General features: G+C 41.2%; 1 protein-coding gene across 1 annotated transcript in view; it reads left to right on the top strand.

Moving 5' to 3' along the window:
* Positions 1-16,501, top strand: part of CABLES2 (Cdk5 and Abl enzyme substrate 2) — a 38,436-nt gene extending 21,935 nt beyond the window's left edge. The window contains exons 2-9 of the mRNA XM_050918872.1: positions 1,173-1,265; positions 2,527-2,604; positions 6,842-6,950; positions 7,665-7,830; positions 10,440-10,543; positions 12,323-12,429; positions 15,400-15,604; positions 16,082-16,501. Coding sequence (XP_050774829.1) covers positions 1,173-1,265; positions 2,527-2,604; positions 6,842-6,950; positions 7,665-7,830; positions 10,440-10,543; positions 12,323-12,429; positions 15,400-15,604; positions 16,082-16,222 — 1,003 coding nt within the window. The 3' untranslated portion in view covers positions 16,223-16,501. The remainder of the gene's footprint in view (positions 1-1,172; positions 1,266-2,526; positions 2,605-6,841; positions 6,951-7,664; positions 7,831-10,439; positions 10,544-12,322; positions 12,430-15,399; positions 15,605-16,081) is intronic.
* The last annotated feature ends 6,650 nt before the right edge of the window (positions 16,502-23,151 follow it).

Here is a 23,151-nt window from a genome sequence, read left to right as displayed (position 1 = left end):
TGTTTATGGCTACCAAGACAAAGGGAGAAGATGTAGAATATGAACAGTTACAGTGAAGTACTGTTACTTGGAGGTGGCTTCTTAGTGCCGATTGGGTCTGAACACATCATTCTTGTGGAGTATATAGCTTCAAAATCCTTGATCACATTTACATTTTCACTGATTAATGAATGATCTAAGCCTTTGACAATAGGAACCTGTTCCTCTGGGCAAGGTCCATTTCCCCCCACTAATGTGATAAACCATTAACATTACACCATCTCTGTGTCTTGTGGATTCTTCTCTCCCCGCCCCACCCCACCCCCGTCTTCCATTTTAGGATTTTACATGGACATGTAGTACCCCAAGCATCCTCTTTAATAGCCCTTTCTATAGTTTTCTTAAGTCCTTCTGTTGCTTTTCATTGAGCCAGAACTGTTGTTTTTAAGAAGCCTTTTTTAGTTTGTCTAAACTCATATCACAGGAAAAGTAATTAGTCCAATTTTCCGAATTGAGGAAAAGCACACAAGCTATGAGATAAGATTTATTTCCCCCCTCCTACCTCAGGTGAGGGATTTTTCCCACACCTCTCATTGAGTCTTTTAAACTTGTATTGCAAAGGTTCCTGAAGAGTGGTAACTTGCAGGCAGGCTTTTCTGTTCTACAGAATATATTTTGATTAGAAACTATTTTGATTAGTCAAATGACCTCTTTTTGTTAAGAGAGCCGACTTCTTAAAAAGATGAAACCCTTTACTCAGTGTAAACTGCTTGCTTTGGGAACTTTAAGGTTCTTGGCCTCTTCAGAAGTTTAAAGATGCTGAGGTTTGAATATTTCAGCTATCTTTTGTGAGAAGTACAGTATCTTAAGACTTCATAGATCTGTTGCAGTTTCTGATCTCAAAGGCCATGAACTAATATTGTTCACTCTTCATGGTGTTGTACATTTTTACAGAAGGCGTTTTATCTCCCAGCGCTGCTCTCTAGAATTTTTAGAAGACATAGTGGAATGTGCCAGTGTACGAAGGTACTTTTTCAAAAGCAGCATTAATCTTAACTCGTTGCATGCAAGTCCTCTCCTCCCTCCACCCTCCTCAAAGCTGAATATCTGAGGTCCTGCATGCTAGTGCTGCCATCTGATCATAACACTTACATCTTTGTTTTAGATCGCTGAATAATTCTTTTTAATTGCAGAGCTAAGCACATACCTGGATCTCCAAGACACACAAGCTTGAAGAAGATGCATTTCATCAAGAATATGAGACAATATGATACAAAGAATAGCAGGTAATGTTTTTTTATTCACTTGGGGTCTGATTCTGACACCCTTATTTGCATGAAGTAGGGCTTAACTCATGTGAATAGTCTTTCTGAGTTTACCTGGGCTATCCATCTATATGAATAAGTACCAGTTTACATGAGTAAAGCTGTCAGATTTGGGTCATAAATAATTACAGCTTAACACACATGAATGTTGGGGTCGGGCTGGCTTATCCAAAGATTTGATTCTTGGACACTGCAGTAAATGGGATGTTCATCTAAAATATATTTGGGGCGCGGGTGTAGGGGGGAGATAAGATTTATTTTTTTTTAATTTTATATACATGTATTGCATAAATGTAAAATGTATCCATACAAATACATTTGCTAAGATATGTGAGGGTAAAAGCCAACAGGGAGCCTCAGTGGTTGAGCAGTGTGACACTTGGGGAATTGTTTGGGTTGGAAAAGAACTTCATGACTTCAGCTCTTGAAGTGGAGAGAATGAATGCAAAAAAAATCTGATCCTTCTTATTTGTGAAATTTGAGTAAACTCTACAGTTCTATTTTATAGTGTTTAATACTAGACTGTTGTTCTTAGCTCTAGCTAATTAGAGAGGCTGTATGCTATAGGGAATGGAAGTCTGGAGACCTGAGTTGTGCTCCTGGCTTTTCCATCAGCTTGTTATGTGACCCTGTACAAGTCATGTAACCTCTCTCTGCCTGAGTTTCCTGGGCAGTAAAATGAAGATGATAATCTGTACTCACTTCTTGTAAAGCTCTCACAACTGCGGTGGGGGGGAGCGGGGAGTGATTTATGTAGGAGCCAAGTATCCCCTATCAATGGAACCTTAGAAATGTAGGGTTGGAAGGGACCTCAAGAGTTCATCTAGTCCAGCCCCATGCACAGAAGCGGGACCAAGTATACCTATACCAACCCTTACAAGTGGTTTTTGTCCAATCCTCATCTTAAAAACCTCCAATGACGGGGATTCTACAACCTCCCTTGGAAGCCTATTTATTGCTTAACTATCCTTAGAGTTAGAAAGATTTTTCTAATATCTAATCTAAATCTCCCTTTCTACAAATTAAGCCATTTTACTACTTGCCCTATTTTTAATATAAACTCCACAACCATCCTAGGTTCTTTAGAGAAGCCATTTAAGAAAAACCTTGTGTTTGCACACTTCATAGGAAAGTACAGGGTTACTAGCAAGGCTGCTGTTTTTATAGCTGCAGAAAACTTTTGTTTCAGTTCTCATTTTAATCGTTTCTTGTCTGCTTTCAGGATAGTATTAATCTGTGCTAAACGAACCTTATGTGTGGCTTTTTCTATTCTGCCATATGGGGAGAACTTACGAATCAGGTGAGTCTATATTTGTAACTTGACATATCTGCACTGCTCTGAAGTGTCCAGTCCGTTACCATATATAACAGCCTAATTTATGAAATGACATAGCCTCATAAGTGAATGTAACTGTAATATACCATAGCCCATTTTAGTATACCCTGAAACAAAAGAAAATGCATATTTTAAATGTGCTCATCAGACTTAAGGCATGTACAAAATAGCAATGCACTCATTGAGTAGTAAAATAAAATATAAAAATCAAATTGATTCAATGTCAATTAAAGTACTCAACCAGACTTCCCATAGAAAGTCAGTAAAATCCCCCCTCCTCCCCAATTCATCAGCCAGAAGCCCATGCATAGTAGTCAAATGTCAAAGTATAATTAGGCAAGCCAAAAAGAATTTGAAGAGCAACTCATGAAAGACACACACAGTAACAGCAAAAATTTTCAGTACATCAGAAGCAGGAAGCCTGCCAAGCAATCACTGGGGCCACTGCATGATCAGGGTGCTAAAGGAGCACTCAAGTAAGACAAGACTGTTGCAGAAAAGCCAAATGAATTCTTTCTCTGCAGTGAAGACTGACACAATGTGAGGGAGAGTCCCCACACTTGAGCCATTCTTTTTAGGTGACAGATCTCAGGAGCTGTCCCAGATTGAGGAGGTTTGGGAATAAATTGATATATTAAACAGTAATAAGTCACCAGGACCAGAATGTATTCACCAAGAGTTCTGAAGGAACTCAGATATGAAATTGAAGAACTACTAATTGTATTTTTTAAAAGGGTCAAGACGCAATCCTAGCAATTACAGGCTGGTGAGCCAAACTTTAGTATCAGGCAGATTGGTTGAAACTATTGTAAAGAACCAAATTATCAGGCACACAGATAAACACGATGTGTTGAGGAAGAGTCAGCACTGCTTTTGTATAGGGAAGTCATGCCTCACCAATGTATTACAATTCTGTGAAGGTGTCAACAAACAATCTGATGGATATAGTGTACTTGAACTTTCAGAAAGCCTTTGACAAGATCCCTCACCAAAGGCTCTCAAGCAAAGTAAGGAGTTATGGGCTAAGAGGGAATGTCTTCTCATGAATCAGTAACTGGTTAAAAGACAGGAAACAAAGGTTAGGAATAAATAGTCAGTTTTCACAGTGGAGAAGTAACTAGCAGAGTCCCCCAAGGATCTGTACAGGGACGAGTGCTGTTCAGCATCTTCATAAATGATCTGGAACAGTAGTAAACAGTGAGGTAGCAAAGTTTATAGATGATTGGGGGGGGGGGGGGAATTATTCAAGATAGTTAAGTCCAAAGCTGACTCCAAAGAGTTACAAAGGGATCTCACAAAACTGGGTGACTGGGCAACAAAATGGCAGATGAAATTCAGTGTTGATAAATCCGAAGTAATGCACATTGGAAAGCATAACCACAATTATGCTTACAAAATGATGGGGTCTAAATTAGCTGCTACCGCTCAAGAAAGATCTTGGAGTCATCCTGTATAGTTCTCTGAAAACATCCGCTCAGTAGGCAGCAGCAGTTATAAAAGCAAACGATGTTAGGACCTGTTAGAAAAGGGACAGATAAGATAAACAATCATCATGCCACTACATAGATCCATGACACACCCACATGGCTAATACTGCATGGAGTTCTGTTTGTCCCATCTCAAAAAAGATATATTAGAACCGCAAAAAAGTACAGAGAAGGGCAACAAAATGATTAGGGATATGGAACTGCTTCCATATGAGGAGAGATTAAAAAGACTGAGACCACTCAGCTGGGGAAAGAGACAAGTAATGGGGAAAAAGATTGAGGTCTATGAAATCAAGAATGGTGTAGAGAAAGTGAATAAGGAAGTGCTATTTACTCCTTCACATAATACCCAAACAAGGGTCACACAATGAAATTAATAGGCAGCAGGTTTAAAACAAACAGAAGGAAGTATTTCTTCACACAACAGACAGTCAACCTGTGGAGCTCATTGTCAGGTAATGTTGTTGTGCAGGCGAAAAGTATAGCCAGGTTCAAAAAAGAATTAGATAGCCATTGATGGACCTATTCTCCGTGAACTTATTAGCCAAGATGGTCAGGAATGCAACCCTATGCTATGGGTGTTCCTAGACTTCTGACTGCTAGAAGCTAGGACTGGATGACGGGATGGATCACTCAATACGTTGCCCTGTTGTTTTCATTCCCTCTGAAGCATGTCACCAGGCAGTGTTTGAAGACAGGATACTGGGCTAGATGCACCATTGGTCTGACCCACTATGGCCATTTTTATGTTTTTATGAAGTGTATGCTTTGGGATTTAAAAGGAAAATAGAGCCACGTTCCTGGAGACTCTTATGGCCATGCTTAACTTCATGTATATGAAACCATTTTAACATGAGACCACTCGTGTGCAGGGTTAGCAAGTGCCTAAGTGTTTGCAATATCAAGGCCTAAGACATCTTGCTTGATGCAAAAATCTGACAATGGATAAGGGTTGTGGTGTTAGGACAGAAACCTTTTTATTCCCCCCCCCCTTTTTTTTTTTTAAGGTAACCGGTTATGCTACACTTTAAGGAGTTTTTCACAATATTTCAATCTTTTATTGAAAACAAAGTCAAACTACCTCTCCTTCCTCCTTTTGCCACCACTTTAATAGTAATAGTAAAAAATTGGAGCTAGGAGTCTTGAGTTTACTTTTCTTGGCCAAAAAAAAATAAATCTAATCAAAAAAGATGGAGTACAATAGGTATTTGTCACTGTTTGGGCTTTGTGTGTGTGTGTTAGGGTTTTTTCTTTTTTTTGTTTTTGTTTAAAAGGTTTTTTCCTTTTATATAATGTGAGAAGGGCATTTGCTACCACCTTGGCCAGCCAGCACCAACATCCAACAACTTGAGTTGGGAAGTTTCAGTCCTTTATTAAGTTAAAGGGAATGGAAACTTGCCAGTCCTGATAAGAGAAACTGGATAACTCCATTGGGTTGGTCATCCTTGCCCACCTTATTGCACTGTTTGCAGTTGGTTCTCTTTGAAGTTTTGAAGTAGTGCTCAGTGCCCTCTTAGCTTTTTTTAAAAATATTTTGGTCAGACTGTTCATTATTTTGCACTTAGAGCTGATATATCACTAGAGGTAAAGGCAACTGCTATCTTTCCTGACTCTTGTTTTCAGCCATAATAATTAATACTTTAAGATGCTCTTCTGACTCTTTTTTTAAAAAGATGTATTAAGCCCTGAAAATAACATTAAATGCTGAATGCCACTGTAACTCTGCCTACTACTAAGAACTGCAAACAATCCATTATGGCAAATTATATGCAATGTATTTTGGAAATGTAGGAAATGTGCTCAAAGTGTACACAATACAATTGCAAATACTCACACATGAGGAATAATAAGTGAGGAGAACTAGAGGAAAAATCCATGTAGGACTCTCTCGTGAGCTTTGAGCTAGCCCTGTGGACATTTTTGATTTACATAGTCTACAGAAAGTATTGCATTTACTCTTAATCCACCTTTGCGAAAACAATTGTGTTGTCACTTGTGTCCTGTGCATAACTTATGGAAGAAGGAAACGGATGTTTAGTGGTGGAAATTGTATTGTATGCAAACATACTTTCTACAAAAATAGGCGATGGGAAAGCAGCAAGGTCACTTGAAAGAGTTGGATATTATAGCTGGCTGCTAGAGTACCACTACTTTCAGCTTTTCCTTATCCGATTATGGTAATTTTTTTTAGACTGGAGTAGGTGGCAAAATTGATGTTACTAAAGTAGAGTTCTGCTGGAAATCTCTATTTGTTTAGTCAGTGTGTTCTTTATGAGGGTGGGCTCCAGTCAATAAAGTGTAACTGAAAAGTAAGCTGATAGTGCAGGGAAACTAGTAATGTAAAATGCGTTTGCTGCTTGCGTTTGCTACCCAACACTTGTACATTTGTTAGTGCAGTATAGGGTTGTACACGTGTGTAGAAAGATTACATATGGCTCAGTTTAAGTGATAGTAAGCATAATAATACTGAGCTGAATTAAAAATAACCAGTTTCCGTCCTGTTGGATTGTTCTCTAGTTAAGTGAACCTCTGACATTTTGAGTTGGGTATTTAAAAATTAATGCTTGCTTGAAAAGGGGAATGGAAAGACAGTGGAATTTTTTTCCAGTGGTGTTAATGTCGGTGCTATGGCATGTCTAGTTTTTACTGTAGAGGAAGTCAGACTTGTAATGCAGTTTCTTACAGTACACTTCAGTATCCATCTTCATTTACAGTGATCTAAAAATGGAAGGGCAGAAACAGCGACATCCTTCTGGTGGTGTTTCAGTCTCTTCAGAGATGGTTCTTGGATTGGAAGGAGTGGAGCTTGGAGCTGATGGCAAGGTAAAGAAATATTTTGTTTCTTGTAGAGTCCACCATGCTAATGAATGGAGCTGCGGGGTGGAGTAGAGAATTGAGGATTGGTGGGTCTGAGTGGTGGTCTCTGCTCTGTCACTATATGACTGTGAGGCATAGACATTAAATGACCTGCCCCATCCCGCCAGAGGTGCTGAAGCTTAATTATTGTTTATAAAGTACTTTGAGATCCTTTCATGAGAAGTGTCCCGGGAGGTGGAGAAGAGCTCCTTCCCTGTGTGGCACTGATGGGCCACAAAGGTCATGCTGGGTCTGGTGAGGCTGGTGGGGAGGTCCCTGTCCAGTTCATTCTCTCCACTGGCAGAGAAGCTGTCTTCTCCTGAGGTTCCCAGAGCAGTGTTCTGATGCAGATATGGGCCCAGGCTCAGATTAGAAAATTCATGGTCAGTTATTTAGCATGCTACCAAAATTCTGCTGACAATGCAAGTGTTGGAAGAGAAATAGTGACTCCTCAAACGTTTATATTTGTGCCAAACCTGAATGAAATTTAATGGGACAAAGAAATAACACTTTTCTGGCCCCGGCTTTCTCCCTGTTGAATTTTCCAAGGCCTGTTGCAAACAATGGTGACTACTGAGAAAAAGTTGCAAGCATTTTTTTTAGAATGGAAAGTGTTAGCCTAAATATAGAGGTAATTCACAGCTCCTCCTGTAATTGCTAACATGCGTTGTCTTTATTTAGGTTGTGTCCTATGCAAAGTTCTTGTATCCAACCAATGCCCTTGTTGGCCGCAAAATTGATAGTCATGGTGCTGTTCCTCCATGTCGATTCAATGCTTCACGGAGTCTTACGGGGTCAAGACATAAAACTGTAACCACTAAAACAATACCACCAGGAACAGAAATAGGTAAAAACTCCATATGGTTTTGTACTGCTTGCATGCAAGGGGAACTGCAATACCCTTTTTCCTTGTAAGATGCTCTAAAATGGCAAGAATAAATTTGCCTGGAACAAGCCTAGATAACAGTAGGAACTAAAGGCTGTCAGCAACAAGCACTTTTAGGAAGGATTTGATAAAGCTGAGAATTCTTCAGGAGGCCATTCCCTAAAGCTGTGGCCAAAGACTAGTCTAAGCATCTGATCCCTTCACTAAAGATAACTAGGCACAAAGGAGTGAAAAGTTCAGAAGAGATAAAAGGCTACACAACAAAACAGCATTGATCTTTGGAATTGCTATTTTATTACCTGTTTCTGTATAATCAATTTAGTTACATTTCCTATCGGGAGAGACAACACTACGCTTTGTAAAGGATAGAATTTTGCCCTGAACTCCTTAAGAATTACTTGAACACGTGGAAACGTAAGGAAGAGCTCTCTGTGCCCTTCCAGCATAACAAGACCTAACCTAAAGGAACACTTAAGCGATTTTCTTAAATTCAGACTAAATACCATAGACTTCATGGGTCCAACTGACTGCCCAAAAGATTTTATTTTTTAGGAGTATAAGCAAGTTCATTTTGTCTGTGCCATCTGTGAGGAGGTGCGGTTGCTATTTTCACATGTGCAAGTTTTGGTCATGCCAGAGGTAGGGAGGGGAATCAATTTCTGCACACTTACAGAATAAGAGATCTAGTCACAGTTTTGCTCAAAATAGAGAAACAAATTACCAGAGTATCAGATTCCCTAAAGTAGCAGCATTTAAATTATTCAACGCTGATATTTAAGTGGCGTCTTACCTGCAGAAGATTGTTTCCAGTGTCCTTCTCTAACAATTAAACACCCCAACCCACCAGCTCTTGCTGTTCAAACCAGAAACCAATATACCTTCCAGTGCTTCAGTGGTAAAAAGGCAACTGTGTAAAAGTGACACAGCTAATTCAACAGATCTGCTACCTGCACTTACTTTACAAAACAAATGTGTTTGTTTTCCTCATACTGTAGAGTCAATACATCTTTGTGAAAGTGAGCTTGGTTCTGTTGTGGCTCATGCATCAGTGATTCTAAGTGCAGAATCTTTTATCACGTGTGGTAATGCATGAGCTGGCAAGAACTCAGTTGAACTTTCAGATCCAGATTTAAAGCTGCATGACTGGCTATTGAAGTTCATCTTTCTGCTTGCAAAAAGAGCATATTTGGAACCAATGAAAGAGATAAATATGGAATCATATGATATAATTTTTAGTCACTTTTTTTTTCAGATTATAATCACACTTAAACAATATTCTAACAGGAGACCATAAAATAGACTTGTGTATCTGGCCAACATATGTAACCACTTTACCCTTGCCCTCCACTAAACTAGAACTCCAATGCTGTGCCATTTCTGGCATCCTTACGTAACACCCTAAATAAAATTTTTTTACAAACAGAACTTTCTTTCAGACCTCTACCTCTGCTGCTTGAATGTTCCAGCTAGAATGAACCTGCTGTGCTGCTAATGTACCAGAGGTGTTCTCTAGCAGTCTGCTGACTTCAGTGGAATATAAGTAGCATGACAATAGAACACCAGGTGCAGCAGAATACCAGTAGGCAAAAATAACTGGATCCTTTTAACTCAGCAGTGTAAGGACTAATGATGAAAACATCCAGCTGACTCCTCCTCCACACAACTGCTCACCTTCTTTCTAAATTTAGAGAGGGAGCCAGTTTTTTTCTTGTGCTCCTACCCCTTTTATGCCACTCTGGAAGTGGCCTTTGCAGAATAATCCTGGTGTAACATGTTCCTAGACAGTGCAGAGTTATTTTCCCCTCTGTTTCCACCACGCACCTGCCGTAGCATAAATAGAAAGGAAAGGGTGTAATAGTCACTAAGAGGTTGTTACAAGCCAGTACAACATAAAGCAGCTCCAAGACTGTACTAAGTGCACGGCAGGTCCCTGGTTGAAGCCAGAATATGGGAGGTGCAGAGAGAGATCCTGATCCCATTGAAATTTGTGACTTGGACAGTTGGAGATAAGGTTGTCTTCTCATTCTTCATTCTTCTCACTAAAACCCTTGTAATATCCATGGACTGAGTATTTTTTGATTCGGATCATGGGGTATTGTAATATTTAAAAACAATGTGTGAGTGCTTCATCCTCCTTTTCAGTGTGCATTATGGATGAGTTCTTGGTTCATGGTAGAGCTTACATGCTTTTTCACATTCTGTATGTCGCATACAGTGTATTACTATTTTTAAGCAGCAAAACAAAATTGCAAACCAATAATGTGCTTATTTAAAAAAAGCACTTGCCTTTTGTCTCCTGTTGTCACTGCCTTCCAAGTACTGTCTTTTTGTGGTCGGTGTATAGTATGTACTGTAGTGTTTCCTGGACCATGAGTAAGTGACCTGCAGCTTCAGAGTTTGCAGACCCAAGAATCTGGGGCATTGAGTAGTATAGTTAAATGAATTTTCTTCTCCCATTTGCAGATTGTCTCTAATCTTAGAGATGCATCAGGAATCTTTCTTAAAGCTGTTTTTTTTTTTTTTAATTTATCTTACAACTCATGCTTTATTTACTTTTCCCATTCTTCCAGGAAATGAAGTTGGTGAGTCATCAGAGTATAATCCGAATCTCCTGGATGATCCTCAATGGCCTTGTGGGAAACACAAGCGTGTTCTCATCTTTGCATCTTACATGGTAAAAAATTAGTATATTTTCACTGAGAAGTCGTCTGGCTCCCTGTGCATACGTACTTAGCGCATGGATGCTCAGTGTCAGTAAAGAACTACCTTGGATAAAATGTGCCCTGTTTGTTGAGTACTTATTGGGAAAACTATAAACAGACATAGTTGTGCATTGAACTTGAGCACTAGTGAGTTAGAGAGCAATGCCAAACACTACATTAGTAATAGATTACCAGAGAGCGCTAAGGATCTTCTGTCCTCAGGGAGATTAAACTTCTGTCTGAGATTCGATGGTGATGACCCAATTAAGCGTAGACTCTATGGTAGTGAATATGCAAGGAATGTGTGTTCAGTAGTGCATAAATTAATGTGTTCCTAAATAATATTATGGACAAAGGCACGTTTTAAAGATTTTGCAGCAAACGCTTGTCTATTAGAACTGTGTGGCGATGACTGGATATCAGTAATTTAGAACAACATTTTTGTCTATTATCTATAACCACTAATCAGTGGCAGCTACAAAAAATTAATTTTATGAGCCTCCGGGATTAGTTTATGCACAGCTACTTTGCTTAACATATTAAAGCAATTAGTCTTCCTGACAGTTTATTCCAAAAGTGAACTCCTATTTTATTAAATTTGAAGGCACTCTTTCAGCGTGGAAATCTTGCAAAACAATGGCCACTAGTTACTTGGAGAGAAACAGCATAAAGGTCAAAGAGTAGATCCAACAACCAAAGAGAACGCTGATGTCAGGATTGTTTAATTCTGTTCCCAGGAACACTGTCAGCTGAAGCTGTAGGATTCCCTGCCACTTCTCTCACAAGAAACTGACTCATAGCAGCAAGACAGTATTTGGGTCATTTGGGAACTATAGTCTACTCCAGATCTGAGAATTAGGATTTCTTCATTTTGCCACACTTTGGCTCCTTTATTTTTTTCAAAGCATCACAGTGAGATTGGGATTACTACCGCTTTCCCTTGACATGGCCTTATTTCAACTGTTTGTCTAGCAGTTACTCTACTAACTTATGTGCCTCAACATGTAATGCTGATGTTTGTAACACTCCTAAGGCCAGAAGGCTTACTTTACCCTGCACAAACTTCATTCTCTGGCACCTCTTTGTCATGAGACCATATAGCCCTGCTCACACATCTTTATTGACCCTTAATGTTTTGGGGAAGAAGTGAACTCCTTCCTCTCTCATCATATAAGCCATGAAATAATACTTGGCACTTGAATACACAAGCTTTATAGTGCTCTGAAGATGTGGACAGACTAACAGCAGACTCATGGCTTTGTGGCCTACAACAGGCATCTGTATCAGTACCTAACATTCCATACTGGTCACTGGCACAGCTCAATCGTGATAGTTTAGTAGGGAAGCTCTCATGATGAGCAGTGTCACTGACAACTGAGTTCTAGCTTCACAGGAGTGTCCCCACACTTCCCTGTGTGTGTTAAAGGTAAAGCATTGGGTAGCTAATGAAGCCTGTGTGTCAGGCTCTGAGGAGCTTATACTGGAAAGGGAGCCTGATCTATTGGGCAAATCGCTGACCCTCCCAATTTAAGTTTCACAGTCTGTAAAATGGGGATAATTGTCTGTCTTGCAAATTGCTGAGATTATTTTAATATTTTGTAAGCACTGGATGTGCACTGCAGGAGTGCAAAATATTATTAAACACATGTCTGTCTTGCCTTTGTATCAAACGGGGTATGCTTGAGGGCACCTATAATGCATTGTAGACCATAAAACCACAAATGTTATAGAAAATTTGCCTCTTGTTTCAGACCACAGTAATAGAATACGTGAAACCCTCAGACCTTAAAAAGGACATGAATGAAACTTTTAAAGAGAAGTTTCCTCACATCAAGCTAACGCTAAGCAAAATCAGAAGGTAAGAAACGAGCACATGAGAATAGAAAGAAAGCAGAGAGAGAATGTCCTTTAAGCCTCTTGTACAAGCTGCTTCCTCTAACACTTGTATGGAATTAAGTATTCTATTAATAGTATATATGATTAAATACTGTTACCAGTTAAGCTGGCTGTGGGATGGCAGCCATTACAGGAATGCTTAGGATGCTGGAAGTAGTCCTCATATAACTCAGCCTAAAAGTAGTTATTTTCAGACTAATACTGCTTTTTTGTTGACTTAGTACTAATTTAATGTTAGCAAATTACAAGTGACTCAACAATCCTTCTGCAAACTATGGATCAAAACCTAAGCAGACTTCAGAGCCTACAGTGTGCTCCACCTTTTCGATAAACAGTCTGTGCCTCCATCTGGGACACATGGCTATCTATTTCTATTTGAGTAATGAGAAAATATCCTGTGGTCTTGGCTTGTTATAGGAAACGCAGAATGGAAGAAAAATCCAGGCAACTTCACCTTTCTGTGCCACAATATGGCAATTATCTTTAAAGAAAACTACAGTGATTTGTTATAGTACCTTTTAGTGAAATAAATACCCATAAGAAATACAACTGTTCAAAATATAATTTCAGATATTTTTAGAAATACCCTGTGAACACATTTAACTTCTATCTTCAGGGAGGGGCCATTGTCTTGATGATACAGAACTGTACTTCCCAGTGGGAAGGCTGTCATCTGTGAATAGCAAACTTAGGCCCTGACTCTGCAAACCCTTATGCGCTTTAGTCCTATTTACCTCAATGGGACTGCATGAGCATAAATTTCAATAGGAGTCTCATGAATGGCGAGTAGGCAGGATTGAGCCCTATGGAAATTCAGACACGACTTGAAATCGCTGAAAATCAGTTTAATAACTTTAACAGAGTTTTCAGTTAACTTAAAAAAATTTGGAACTGAGTTTTATTGGGACTTGAATTCTTATTTTCTCTGCCCTAATCTGTTTCTTCAAAATGGCAGTTTCCTGTTTGGCTATTTAATTCTTATATTTACATACAGAATATTTTCTTAGGGACTTAGGCCTGGTCTACATTACAACTTTAGGTTGAATTTAGCAGCGTTACCTCAATTTAACCCTGCACCCGTCCATGCAACGAAGCCCTTTTTTTCGATTTAAAGGGCTCTTTAAATCGATTTTCTTTCATCCACCTTCGACAGAATTAGTACTGAAATCGGCCTTGCCGGTTCGAATTTGGGATAGTGTGGACGCAATTCGATGGTATTGGCCTCCGGGAGCTATCCCAGAGTGCTCCATTGTGACCGCTGTGGACAGTGCTCTCAATTCAGATGCACTGGTCAGGTAGACAGGAAAAGCCCACAAACTCTTGCTCATCAGCATGACGTGCACATTGCCTGGCCTGTACTTTGTGAGACGTCTATGACCATGTCCTTCTCGTCACCGCGCTGCCATCGCTTCCTCACCTGGTGTTGTGTGAAACAATTGTCTGCCGTTGCTCTGACGGAGGGGCGACTGACAACATGGCTTACAGGGAATTAAAATCAACAAAAGAGGTGGCTTTGCATCAAGGAGAAACACAAATAACTGTCACACAGAATGGCCCCCTCAAGGATTGAACTCAAAACCCTGGGTATAGCAGGCTGTTGATTTTCACAAAACAAATCGGGTCAATTTCTTGTTTTGATCCATCTATCTTTTATATCTTAGGCTGATAGCACATGGTGCAGTACAACTGCTAGCCATCGTCATCTCCTGGGTGCTTGGTAGAAGATGGGAATGACCTGGCTGAGTCACTCCCATGTCTGCCCAGGCGCCCCAACCAATCGCACCGAGGTCTGCTAAAAGAGCACCAAGGAATATGACGACAATGGCTACCAATCGTAATGCACCATCTGCTGCCAAAAGGCAATGAGCTGCTGCTGTGTAGCAATGCAGTCCCAGGTCTGCCAGCACCCAGGAGATGTACGGTGATGGTGAGCTGAGCAGGCTCCATGCTTGCCGTGGTATGGCATCTGCTCAGGTAACCCAGGAAAAAAGGCGCGAAACGATTGTCTGCCATTGCTTTCACGGAAGGAGGGAGAGGGGGGCCTGACAACATGTACCCAGAACCACCTGTGACACTATTTTTGCCCCATTAGATATTGGGATCTCAACCTAAAAGTGGAGACAGCAGGAACTGTCGGATAGCTACTCACAGCTACCCACGGTGCAATGCCCTGGAAGTTGACCCTAGCCTCGGAACTGTGGACGCAGTCTGCCAACTTAATGCACTCAGAGCATTTTGTGTAGGGGGGGACACAATCAACTGTATAAAAACGATTTCTAAAAGAAGACTTCTATAAATTTGACCTAATTTTGTAGTGTAGACATACCCTTCATCTTAGTACAATCACTGTAGATATTTACAATCAGAGATATTACATCAATTTTTGTTTAATATACAGTGTCTTGTATGTGTTGAATGTTAAATTTGAAAAATCTAGTTCTTTATTTGCATGCAGACACTGTGCCCTGAAGTCCTGTTTCCCTCTTCTCCTCAACTGCTCCCACTCCCTACTCTTGCATGTTTAGAGAGAAATCTTTCACAGATACAGTATGACCAATAGCACTACAAGTTTGCACCACTGCCCTGCCAATTTGCCTTAAAACTGATATGGAGGGATCACCTCCATGTGACAAGGAGGTTCAGTCTCCTTGGCCTCTGAAAGTGCTAGTTAATGCCAGCCATCATGGTAGTTTCTGCATTGTGGAGGCCTGTCCACTGGGAACTGTACTGAGAATCCAGTTCACTTTATATGCCACCAAACAGCCTTCGGCTGGTAACAGCATTGTTGAGAACTAGTCTGGATTAGATATGAACCAGATGAATAAATTCAGGGCTTCAGTTCCTTTACTAATCCTTGCTTCCTTCACACTGAAGAGTTTCCGATGTTTTTTAGAAACCATTTCATGTGATAAAGGTATTTGTCCCCTCACAGCTTAAAGAGAGAGATGTGGAACCTGAGTGAAGAGTGCAATCTAGAGCCAGTTACTGTGTCAATGGCGTATGTTTACTTTGAGAAGCTTGTTCTCCAAGGCAAGCTCAACAAACAGAACCGCAAACTGTGCGCTGGTGCTTGTGTGCTTCTTGCAGCCAAGATCAGCAGTGATCTCAGGAAACATGAAGTTAAACACCTTATTGATGTAAGTATAGTTTGAATTTTCATTCACAGTCCTAAATAAGCTCTGTCTTTTTATTAATGTTGCAGTTTTGTATTTTATGAGCTAAGACCAAGACTTTTTTTTCAAAAATTAGGCACCTGTTTTTTGGGGGGAAACAGCCTGTGTTTTTATTTGATCTCCAAACAGTACCCCTAAAACTTCTGGGCTTGTCCCTTTCGGCATGCAAAAACCTGTGTTTGCATGCAAATTGGGTAATTTGGCTCCCAGTTACCAGAGTTGAACCCATAAAATGGTCTGTTTCTAGTTTTGATCCTGTATTGATGATCCATATTTGATCCTGTATGTATGTACAGCTCAGGCCCTAACGTGATTACTTTTCTTTCTTATGCTGGTATGATCTGTGACAATCTAGTAGCTTTTCTGAGGATAACTCCTGATCCGATTTTCTCTTCCGTCTTCTCCCCCCCCCCCCCCCCCAAAAAAAAAATGCCATTGCAGAAACTAGAAGAAAGATTCAGATTCAACAGACGAGATCTCATTGGATTTGAATTTACAGTGCTTGTAGCTTTGGAGCTGGTCCTCTACCTTCCTGAAAACCAAGTTTTACCTCATTACAGACGTCTCACACAGCAAGCCTGACCAAAGCTACATTCCAACTTCTCACCAGTGGCTCTGGGGATTAACAGCATTACTGAACATTTTGCTCCTGAATTTGACACTTGCCACTGACCACCTCTATGTCACAATATGCATCAGATCATGCCTACAGCTAGTTTGAAGACTGCAGCATGATTTTTAAACAGTCAAGATGTACGTTAATGATACAGGTACCAAGTCTGTATCAGGAGATGGTACAAAAAGGATTGTCTTGAACTTTATTTTCCTTTGGACATTAAAGCACAAATGATTCACAAACTAGCTACCTTTGTGGCTGCTGGTTATTCTGTATTTTCCTTTTCAGCTTTACTAGGAAATGGTCAGTTCTTCCCTACAAAGGATGCTACACTATATTGTTCTCTTAGATTGTTTCAATCTTTATTTTCTTCCTTGAAACTAAAGGGAGAAACACTTCCATTCAAAAAAATCATAAACTTCAAATAGTGTATCTGAGAATTTTCCTGCATTTTTACATTAATAAAATGCATACTTTTTTTTTTAAAGATGTGCCTAAAACTGACTGGTCTGGTACCAGTACTTTAAGTTACTTACGTTGCATAATAGTGAATCCTGAATTTAAATAGCAATGTATCCTTTACCTGCATTTGCCTTGCATATAGTGAAAACAATTCCAGTATATCTGCACTAATATTACAGAGGGGATTTGTACTATAGATCTATAGGTAGCAAGTCTGAAACTATTCTAGCTCAACTTCTTTAACTGTTAATACGTGAATAAAGGTTTTATTTTAAAGAAGGAAGGAAAGATTGTGTTTGGAAATCTATCGTGAAATATCACTTGTTGAACACGTTAGCTGCAGCAAAGCAGCTTGGAGTTCATTCTTGTAGTTCATTGCTCAACTGGAGATAAGAAATTGACTTACATGTGAGAGGAAATCACCATATTATCGTTTATAATTTTGATTTATAGCACTTTTTACTATTGCCTGAAGCTAGGCACCTTTTTTAAACATGACCATGTCTATCATGAGTGGTCTGTCTCTGCTCTGTATGCCAGTGTTTCAGCCAGTACTTCTATCGCTTCCAAACTAAGCCAATGGAACAAAGATGTCCAGTTGTTAAATTGCTACTTTTTACTCAGTTCTTCCAAGCATTATGCCACTGTGATGGGCCTCATGAAACCGGCATTTGTTGCAGGTTTGATCAGCCATTCAGTTGGAGGCTAATGTTCAGCAGCAGACTGATGTTTATGCAAGGATTAAATAACTTCTTCCACTGTTGCCCAGACACTTGGTTTAAACAATTCTGAAACATGTTGTACCTTTAGCGATACGGTTAGTTGCTCTTAGGTGTCTTTCTAAGCAATACTATGCTACAAATGTTTGTGTGTGTTTGCAGGAGACAAAAATAATACAAAATTTCTCAATGTCCAAGTATTTGTTTGTGACTAACTTAGATACTAGATCTCTTCCTGAGGTAAAAAGGCTACCTGGTCTCTGATACATGGAGTACTGTAAATTTCAACTTCGTGTGTGTGTGTGTGTGTGTGTGTGTGTGTTGTGCCACTAAATAAGAACAAACATAAAACTGAAGTCTTGCTATTCAACTACATTTTACCTAAGGCCAGTTTGACTTCCGTGAAATTGAAGGAAACCTGGTAGAGCCTTTCTTTTTAAGCAGCACTAGAAAGGTATTTTATATGTCTAACTGCAGTGATGCTACTCAAGTCCTAGACCTAGTAGCTCTAGTTAACAACTTTAGTGCAAGTAAATATGCACCTTCTGGTCAATGAGCAACAGAGTCCTGTGGCACCTTGTAGACTAACAGACGTATTGGAGCATGAGCTTTCGTGGGGAAATACTCACTTCGTCAGACGCATGACTTATTCACCCACACAAGCTTAGGTGCCAATACTCTTAGCCTATAAGGTGCCACAGGACTCTTAGTCTGGAGCTGTAGAAAGCAACAAACACGGCTACCCCTCTGATACTTCTGGCCAATGTGCAGGACGTGAATTTTAGAAAGCTGCTTCTCTGTAAAGTTTAACATGCATGATTAATTTCTTAATCTGGGAGAATTTTACAAACTTTTTAAATTGGAAGATAGCTAACATCCAACTTGCCAATTGAATTTATTTTCCAAAAGAGGTTAGAAAATTGTTGGTTATTTGCTAAAGTTCTATACTGAATAATTAGTGCCAGTTTTATAAGTTCTATTTTACTAAAGTATTCTGGGTTGCCAACTTAGCTTTTTTTTTAATTAATGCAGTGCACTCAATTTATAATGGTCCATTATCTGCTACAGATTTCTCCAAATCAGTCAATACCTTTTATTTATCTAAATATAGACAAACTTAATATGGAACTTAAAGTATTTGGGGAAGTGGTAAATGTAAAACTTCTCAGAGTATTTGTCCAAAAAATGTAAAATCCATTTGTCGTGTTACTATAAATATGTCTAAAAATGTAGTGCTCCAAGACAACTCGTGCTCTTGCTGTTAATTATAGGAGTTAAATTGCTTTTAAACTAATATGTAATGGAGAAAAGATGCTCTGACTGAAATGTAAACCTTAAAGTCTAATCCTGCAATCCTTCCTCAGACATTGTTGACTGCAATGGAAGCTGTGCCTGAGTAAGGATGTAGGTTGTTGGTTCAGTGTGTAAATGGGCAAGTTGGGTTTATTCTTCCAGCAAAATGTAGAGTTACACCTTCCTAAGATAAACCATGTATTCTTCAGAGCAGTGTTTTAAGTAAAGACTTTACTGTAATAGGTTCTCATATTAAACCTCAGCATGTGCACATCCAAAGCTCTGAGCTCTAAAGCCCTAGATATTATGGGTGAAAATTGTATCATGGGAATGGTCTATTATATACAGTGTTCACTGTGTGTAAATTTCTGTAAGAAATGGAAGGAAACTCTTCTATAACACCATAGAAATCTTGTTTCAAATCTGAAGATGGGTTATTGATCCCAAATTGTCATTTTAACCAACCGTCTACAATGTGTATGTTGAGTACCTTTTTCTGTGACTTATCTGTACAGAAATAGTACTCCTGATGGCAAAGGCAGTAACGTGTGTGTGTGTGTGTAATGTTTTATAGGAGTTAGCATTCTCTTCCCTAAATTGGCTTAGAATTCTATTTCAGTTAAGCCTCGTGATATATTTCTCTTCTTATAGAAAAGCTGCCACTGTGTGGTAGAAAATTATTACTGCAATGTTATCAATGTCTAAACCAAAATGGGACCCAACATAACATTCTAAGAGAGATGTTACACTTTTTCATGCAAAAACAAAAAGTCTATTTTCCTTTAAAGAGAAATGCTGGTCTCCTTACATTTGGGTGTGTGGTTTTAATTATGTGTCACATGTAAATATGGTGCTGCTTAGATTTAGCACAACGAAAAGACTCTTGATAGGAGCTTGTACATTTTTATGTAAACTGTTATAGTTTTGTCTTAGTAAATTTAAAGTTTCTGTTTGTAATTTGTCTAATTCTTTTGATGAAACTGGGATTGAGAAGCTGTGAAATAAAATTTGTTTTGATACGTATTTTGTAACCAATCAAGTGTAACATACTTTGGCTTGTGTCTGGAAAAGATTCCTTTAAGAACACTAGCTATATGAGCCTTTCCTTTGCCTCCTTCTAAATACCTGGCAGAAAGAGGTAATCCAAGTCAATTTGCAAAACAACTATTCTGGATAGTTTTCATGTACTACACTTGCCCCTGAATCCTTAACCCATATTTGAGTTTTCAATAATGCCCTGTTTAAAAAAAATATAATACTGTGTGACAAGACCACACAAACTGGAGAAGCTGATTAAACATATATGGGAACTAGTGCTGTCTATTTTAGTCTTTCAGTTACAGCAATCATAGTCACATTTCAGTATGAAATGTTCTTATAAGGCAGACTGTTCATTTAATACATCTTTTTAGCTCTAGGACAAACTCATTTAACAAGGCAGATACTTACTACCTCATAGACTTCAAGGCCAGAAGGTCCATCATGATCATTAATCCAGGGTTCTAATCTTTTTTCTTTGACAACCCCCACAGCATCCTGTAAAAACTCCACAGCCCACTTGTGTCACTACTATTTTTCTGCATATAAAAGCCAGGGCCAGAGTTGGGGGTAGCAATCCACAATTTATGCTAATTTCAACCTGCAACTGACCCATGCCCCATGCTTCAGAGTAAGGCAAAAAAAACCTGGGTCTCTGCCAATCTGACCCTGGAAAAAAATCCTGATCCCAAATATTGTGATCGCTTAGATCCTGAGCATATGGACAAGACCTAGCAGTCAGACAGCTGGGAAAGAGTTTTCTGTAGGAACTCAGAACCCTCCAATATCTAGTGTCCTGGTCATTGGAGATATTTGCTATCTGAAAGTACCAAGTGGGAGGACGCAGCGCGGAACAGAACACAGTGGTGCCACAGGTCACTTTGAGGAGTACAGATGTGCTCATGAGACAGAGAAGTGACAAAGGAGGAAAGAAAGGGCACAACAGTCCAGCCAACACTGTCTCCTCCAAGATCACACCTAGGGGAGATCTTTTCTGTGGGAAAATCTGCAAGGCATGAATTGGGCTCCTCAGCCACTTAAAAACCCACCAGTGAACCCCCTTGGCAAACATTATCCTTGCATGGAGGGATAGCCAAAGACATGCTATTGTAGGCAGTCTCATCATACTATCTCCATAAACTTAGCAAGCTCAGCCTTGAAGCCAATTGAGTTTTTTTTACCCCTGCCACTCTCCCTGGATGGTTGTTCCAGTTTCCTGTCTATGCCCCTACTATTTAAAGTAAGAACTGCTGTTTCCCCGCCAACAAAACTGAATTGCTTCCTAAAATATTGCTTGCTTGCTTTCACATGCATATGGCATCTGCAGAGCAACATACTATAGATGCAGTTGTATGTCCATAAGGCAAGACATTTCAAGGCCTCCTCTGTGACATTGTGGATATCATCCAATTCACCTTTGAATCTGTATTTGGGGCACTGTGTTGTATGTTTGGTTTGGATTTTCTCACCCCAATCCCATGAAGTGGAACTTTTAATTTTCCACTTGTACATCAAGTAGCTGCATCTTCCATGGTTTGTTTGGCTGCAGTTGAAAGTGGTCCAACGTTTACATAGCAGGTTGAAACCAGGAGGGCGGCTTCTTGGGTCAGTAATAATGTGCTTGTTTGGAATGGTAAGTGAGGTCCAGACACTAATGTTTCCTGGCTGCATCCAGAGACTTCAGATGGTCCATAATGGTTTTTGCTATTGCGTTTGAATCAACTGCCAGGAGCCCTCTCATTCAAGCTGGAGTAAATGCAGGGCACTGAACTATGTTGGATATAGACAAACAACTGCAGTTCTGTTCTAGGGCAGCGATTCTCAAACTGTAGGTTGGCACCCTAATTGGATCTCAATCCCATTTTAATGGAGGCGCCAGGGCTAGCTTAGACTTTCTGGGGCCCAAGGCTGAAGTTGAAGCCTGGGGCCTGGGCCTGAAGCCCTTGGGCTCAGGCTTGCTCCCCTCGCGGTGTCACGTAGTGATCGTTGTTGTGAGAAGGGGGGTCGCGGGGCAGCGGCGTGTGACAGCCCCTGATCTGGGATGACAGCCTGAGGCCAAGGAGCGGAAGAACCTTCCCGCTGGGACCGTCCCGACTCAGAACCGGACCGTTGCGCGGGGGGGGGGGTTGGGATTTCCCCTTCCCGCCCAGCTCTGTTGATACTGATGCGGGGGGGGGGGGTTGGGATGTCCCCTTCCCGCCCAGCTCTGTTGATATTGATGCGGGGGGGGGGGTTGGGATTTCCCCTTCCCGCCCAGCTCTGTTGATATTGATGCGGGGGGGGGGTTGGGATTTCCCCTTCCCGCCCAGCTCTGTTGATATTGATGCGGGGGGGGGGGTTGGGATTTCCCCTTCCCGCCCAGCTCTGCTGATATTGATGCGGGGGGGGGCGTTTGGATTTCCCCTTCCCGCCCAGCTCTGTTGATATTGATGCGGGGGGGGGGGGGGGGTTGGGATTTCCCCTTCCCGCCCAGCTCTGTTGATATTGATGCGGGGGGGGGGGGGGTTTGGGATGTCCCCTTCCCGCCCAGCTCTGTTGATACTGATGCGGGGGGGGGGGGGTTGGGATGCCCCCTTCCCGCCCAGCTCTGCTGATATTGATGCGGGGGGGGGGGGGTTGGGATTTCCCCTTCCCGCCCAGCTCTGTTGATACTGATGCGGGGGGGGGGGGGGTTGGGATGTCCCCTTCCCGCCCAGCTCTGTTGATATTGATGCGGGGGGGGGTTGGGATTTCCCCTTCCCGCCCAGCTCTGTTGATATTGATGGGGGGGGGGTTGGGATGTCCCCTTCCCGCCCAGCTCTGTTGATATTGATGCGGGGGGGGGGTTGGGATTTCCCCTTCCCGCCCAGCTCTGCTGATATTGATGCGGGGGGGGCGTTTGGATTTCCCCTTCCCGCCCAGCTCTGTTGATATTGATGCGGGGGGGGGGTTGGGATTTCCCCTTCCCGCCCAGCTCTGTTGATATTGATGCGGGGGGGGGGGTTGGGATGTCCCCTTCCCGCCCAGCTCTGTTGATATTGATGCGGGGGGGGGGTTGGGATTTCCCCTTCCCGCCCAGCTCTGTTGATATTGATGGGGGGGGGTTGGGATGTCCCCTTCCCGCCCAGCTCTGTTGATATTGATGCGGGGGGGGGGTTGGGATTTCCCCTTCCCGCCCAGCTCTGCTGATATTGATGCGGGGGGGGGGCGTTTGGATTTCCCCTTCCCGCCCAGCTCTGTTGATATTGATGCGGGGGGGGGTTGGGATTTCCCCTTCCCGCCCAGCTCTGTTGATATTGATGCGGGGGGGGGGGGGTTGGGATGTCCCCTTCCCGCCCAGCTCTGTTGATACTGATGCGGGGGGGGTTGGGATGTCCCCTTCCCGCCCAGCTCTGTTGATATTG

Source organism: Gopherus flavomarginatus, chromosome 11, assembly GCF_025201925.1.
Source record: "Gopherus flavomarginatus isolate rGopFla2 chromosome 11, rGopFla2.mat.asm, whole genome shotgun sequence".
Taxonomy (NCBI): Eukaryota; Metazoa; Chordata; order Testudines; family Testudinidae; genus Gopherus; species Gopherus flavomarginatus.
The sequence above is the reverse complement of the archived record's forward strand: the minus strand, read 5'-3'. Positions and strand labels throughout refer to the sequence as shown.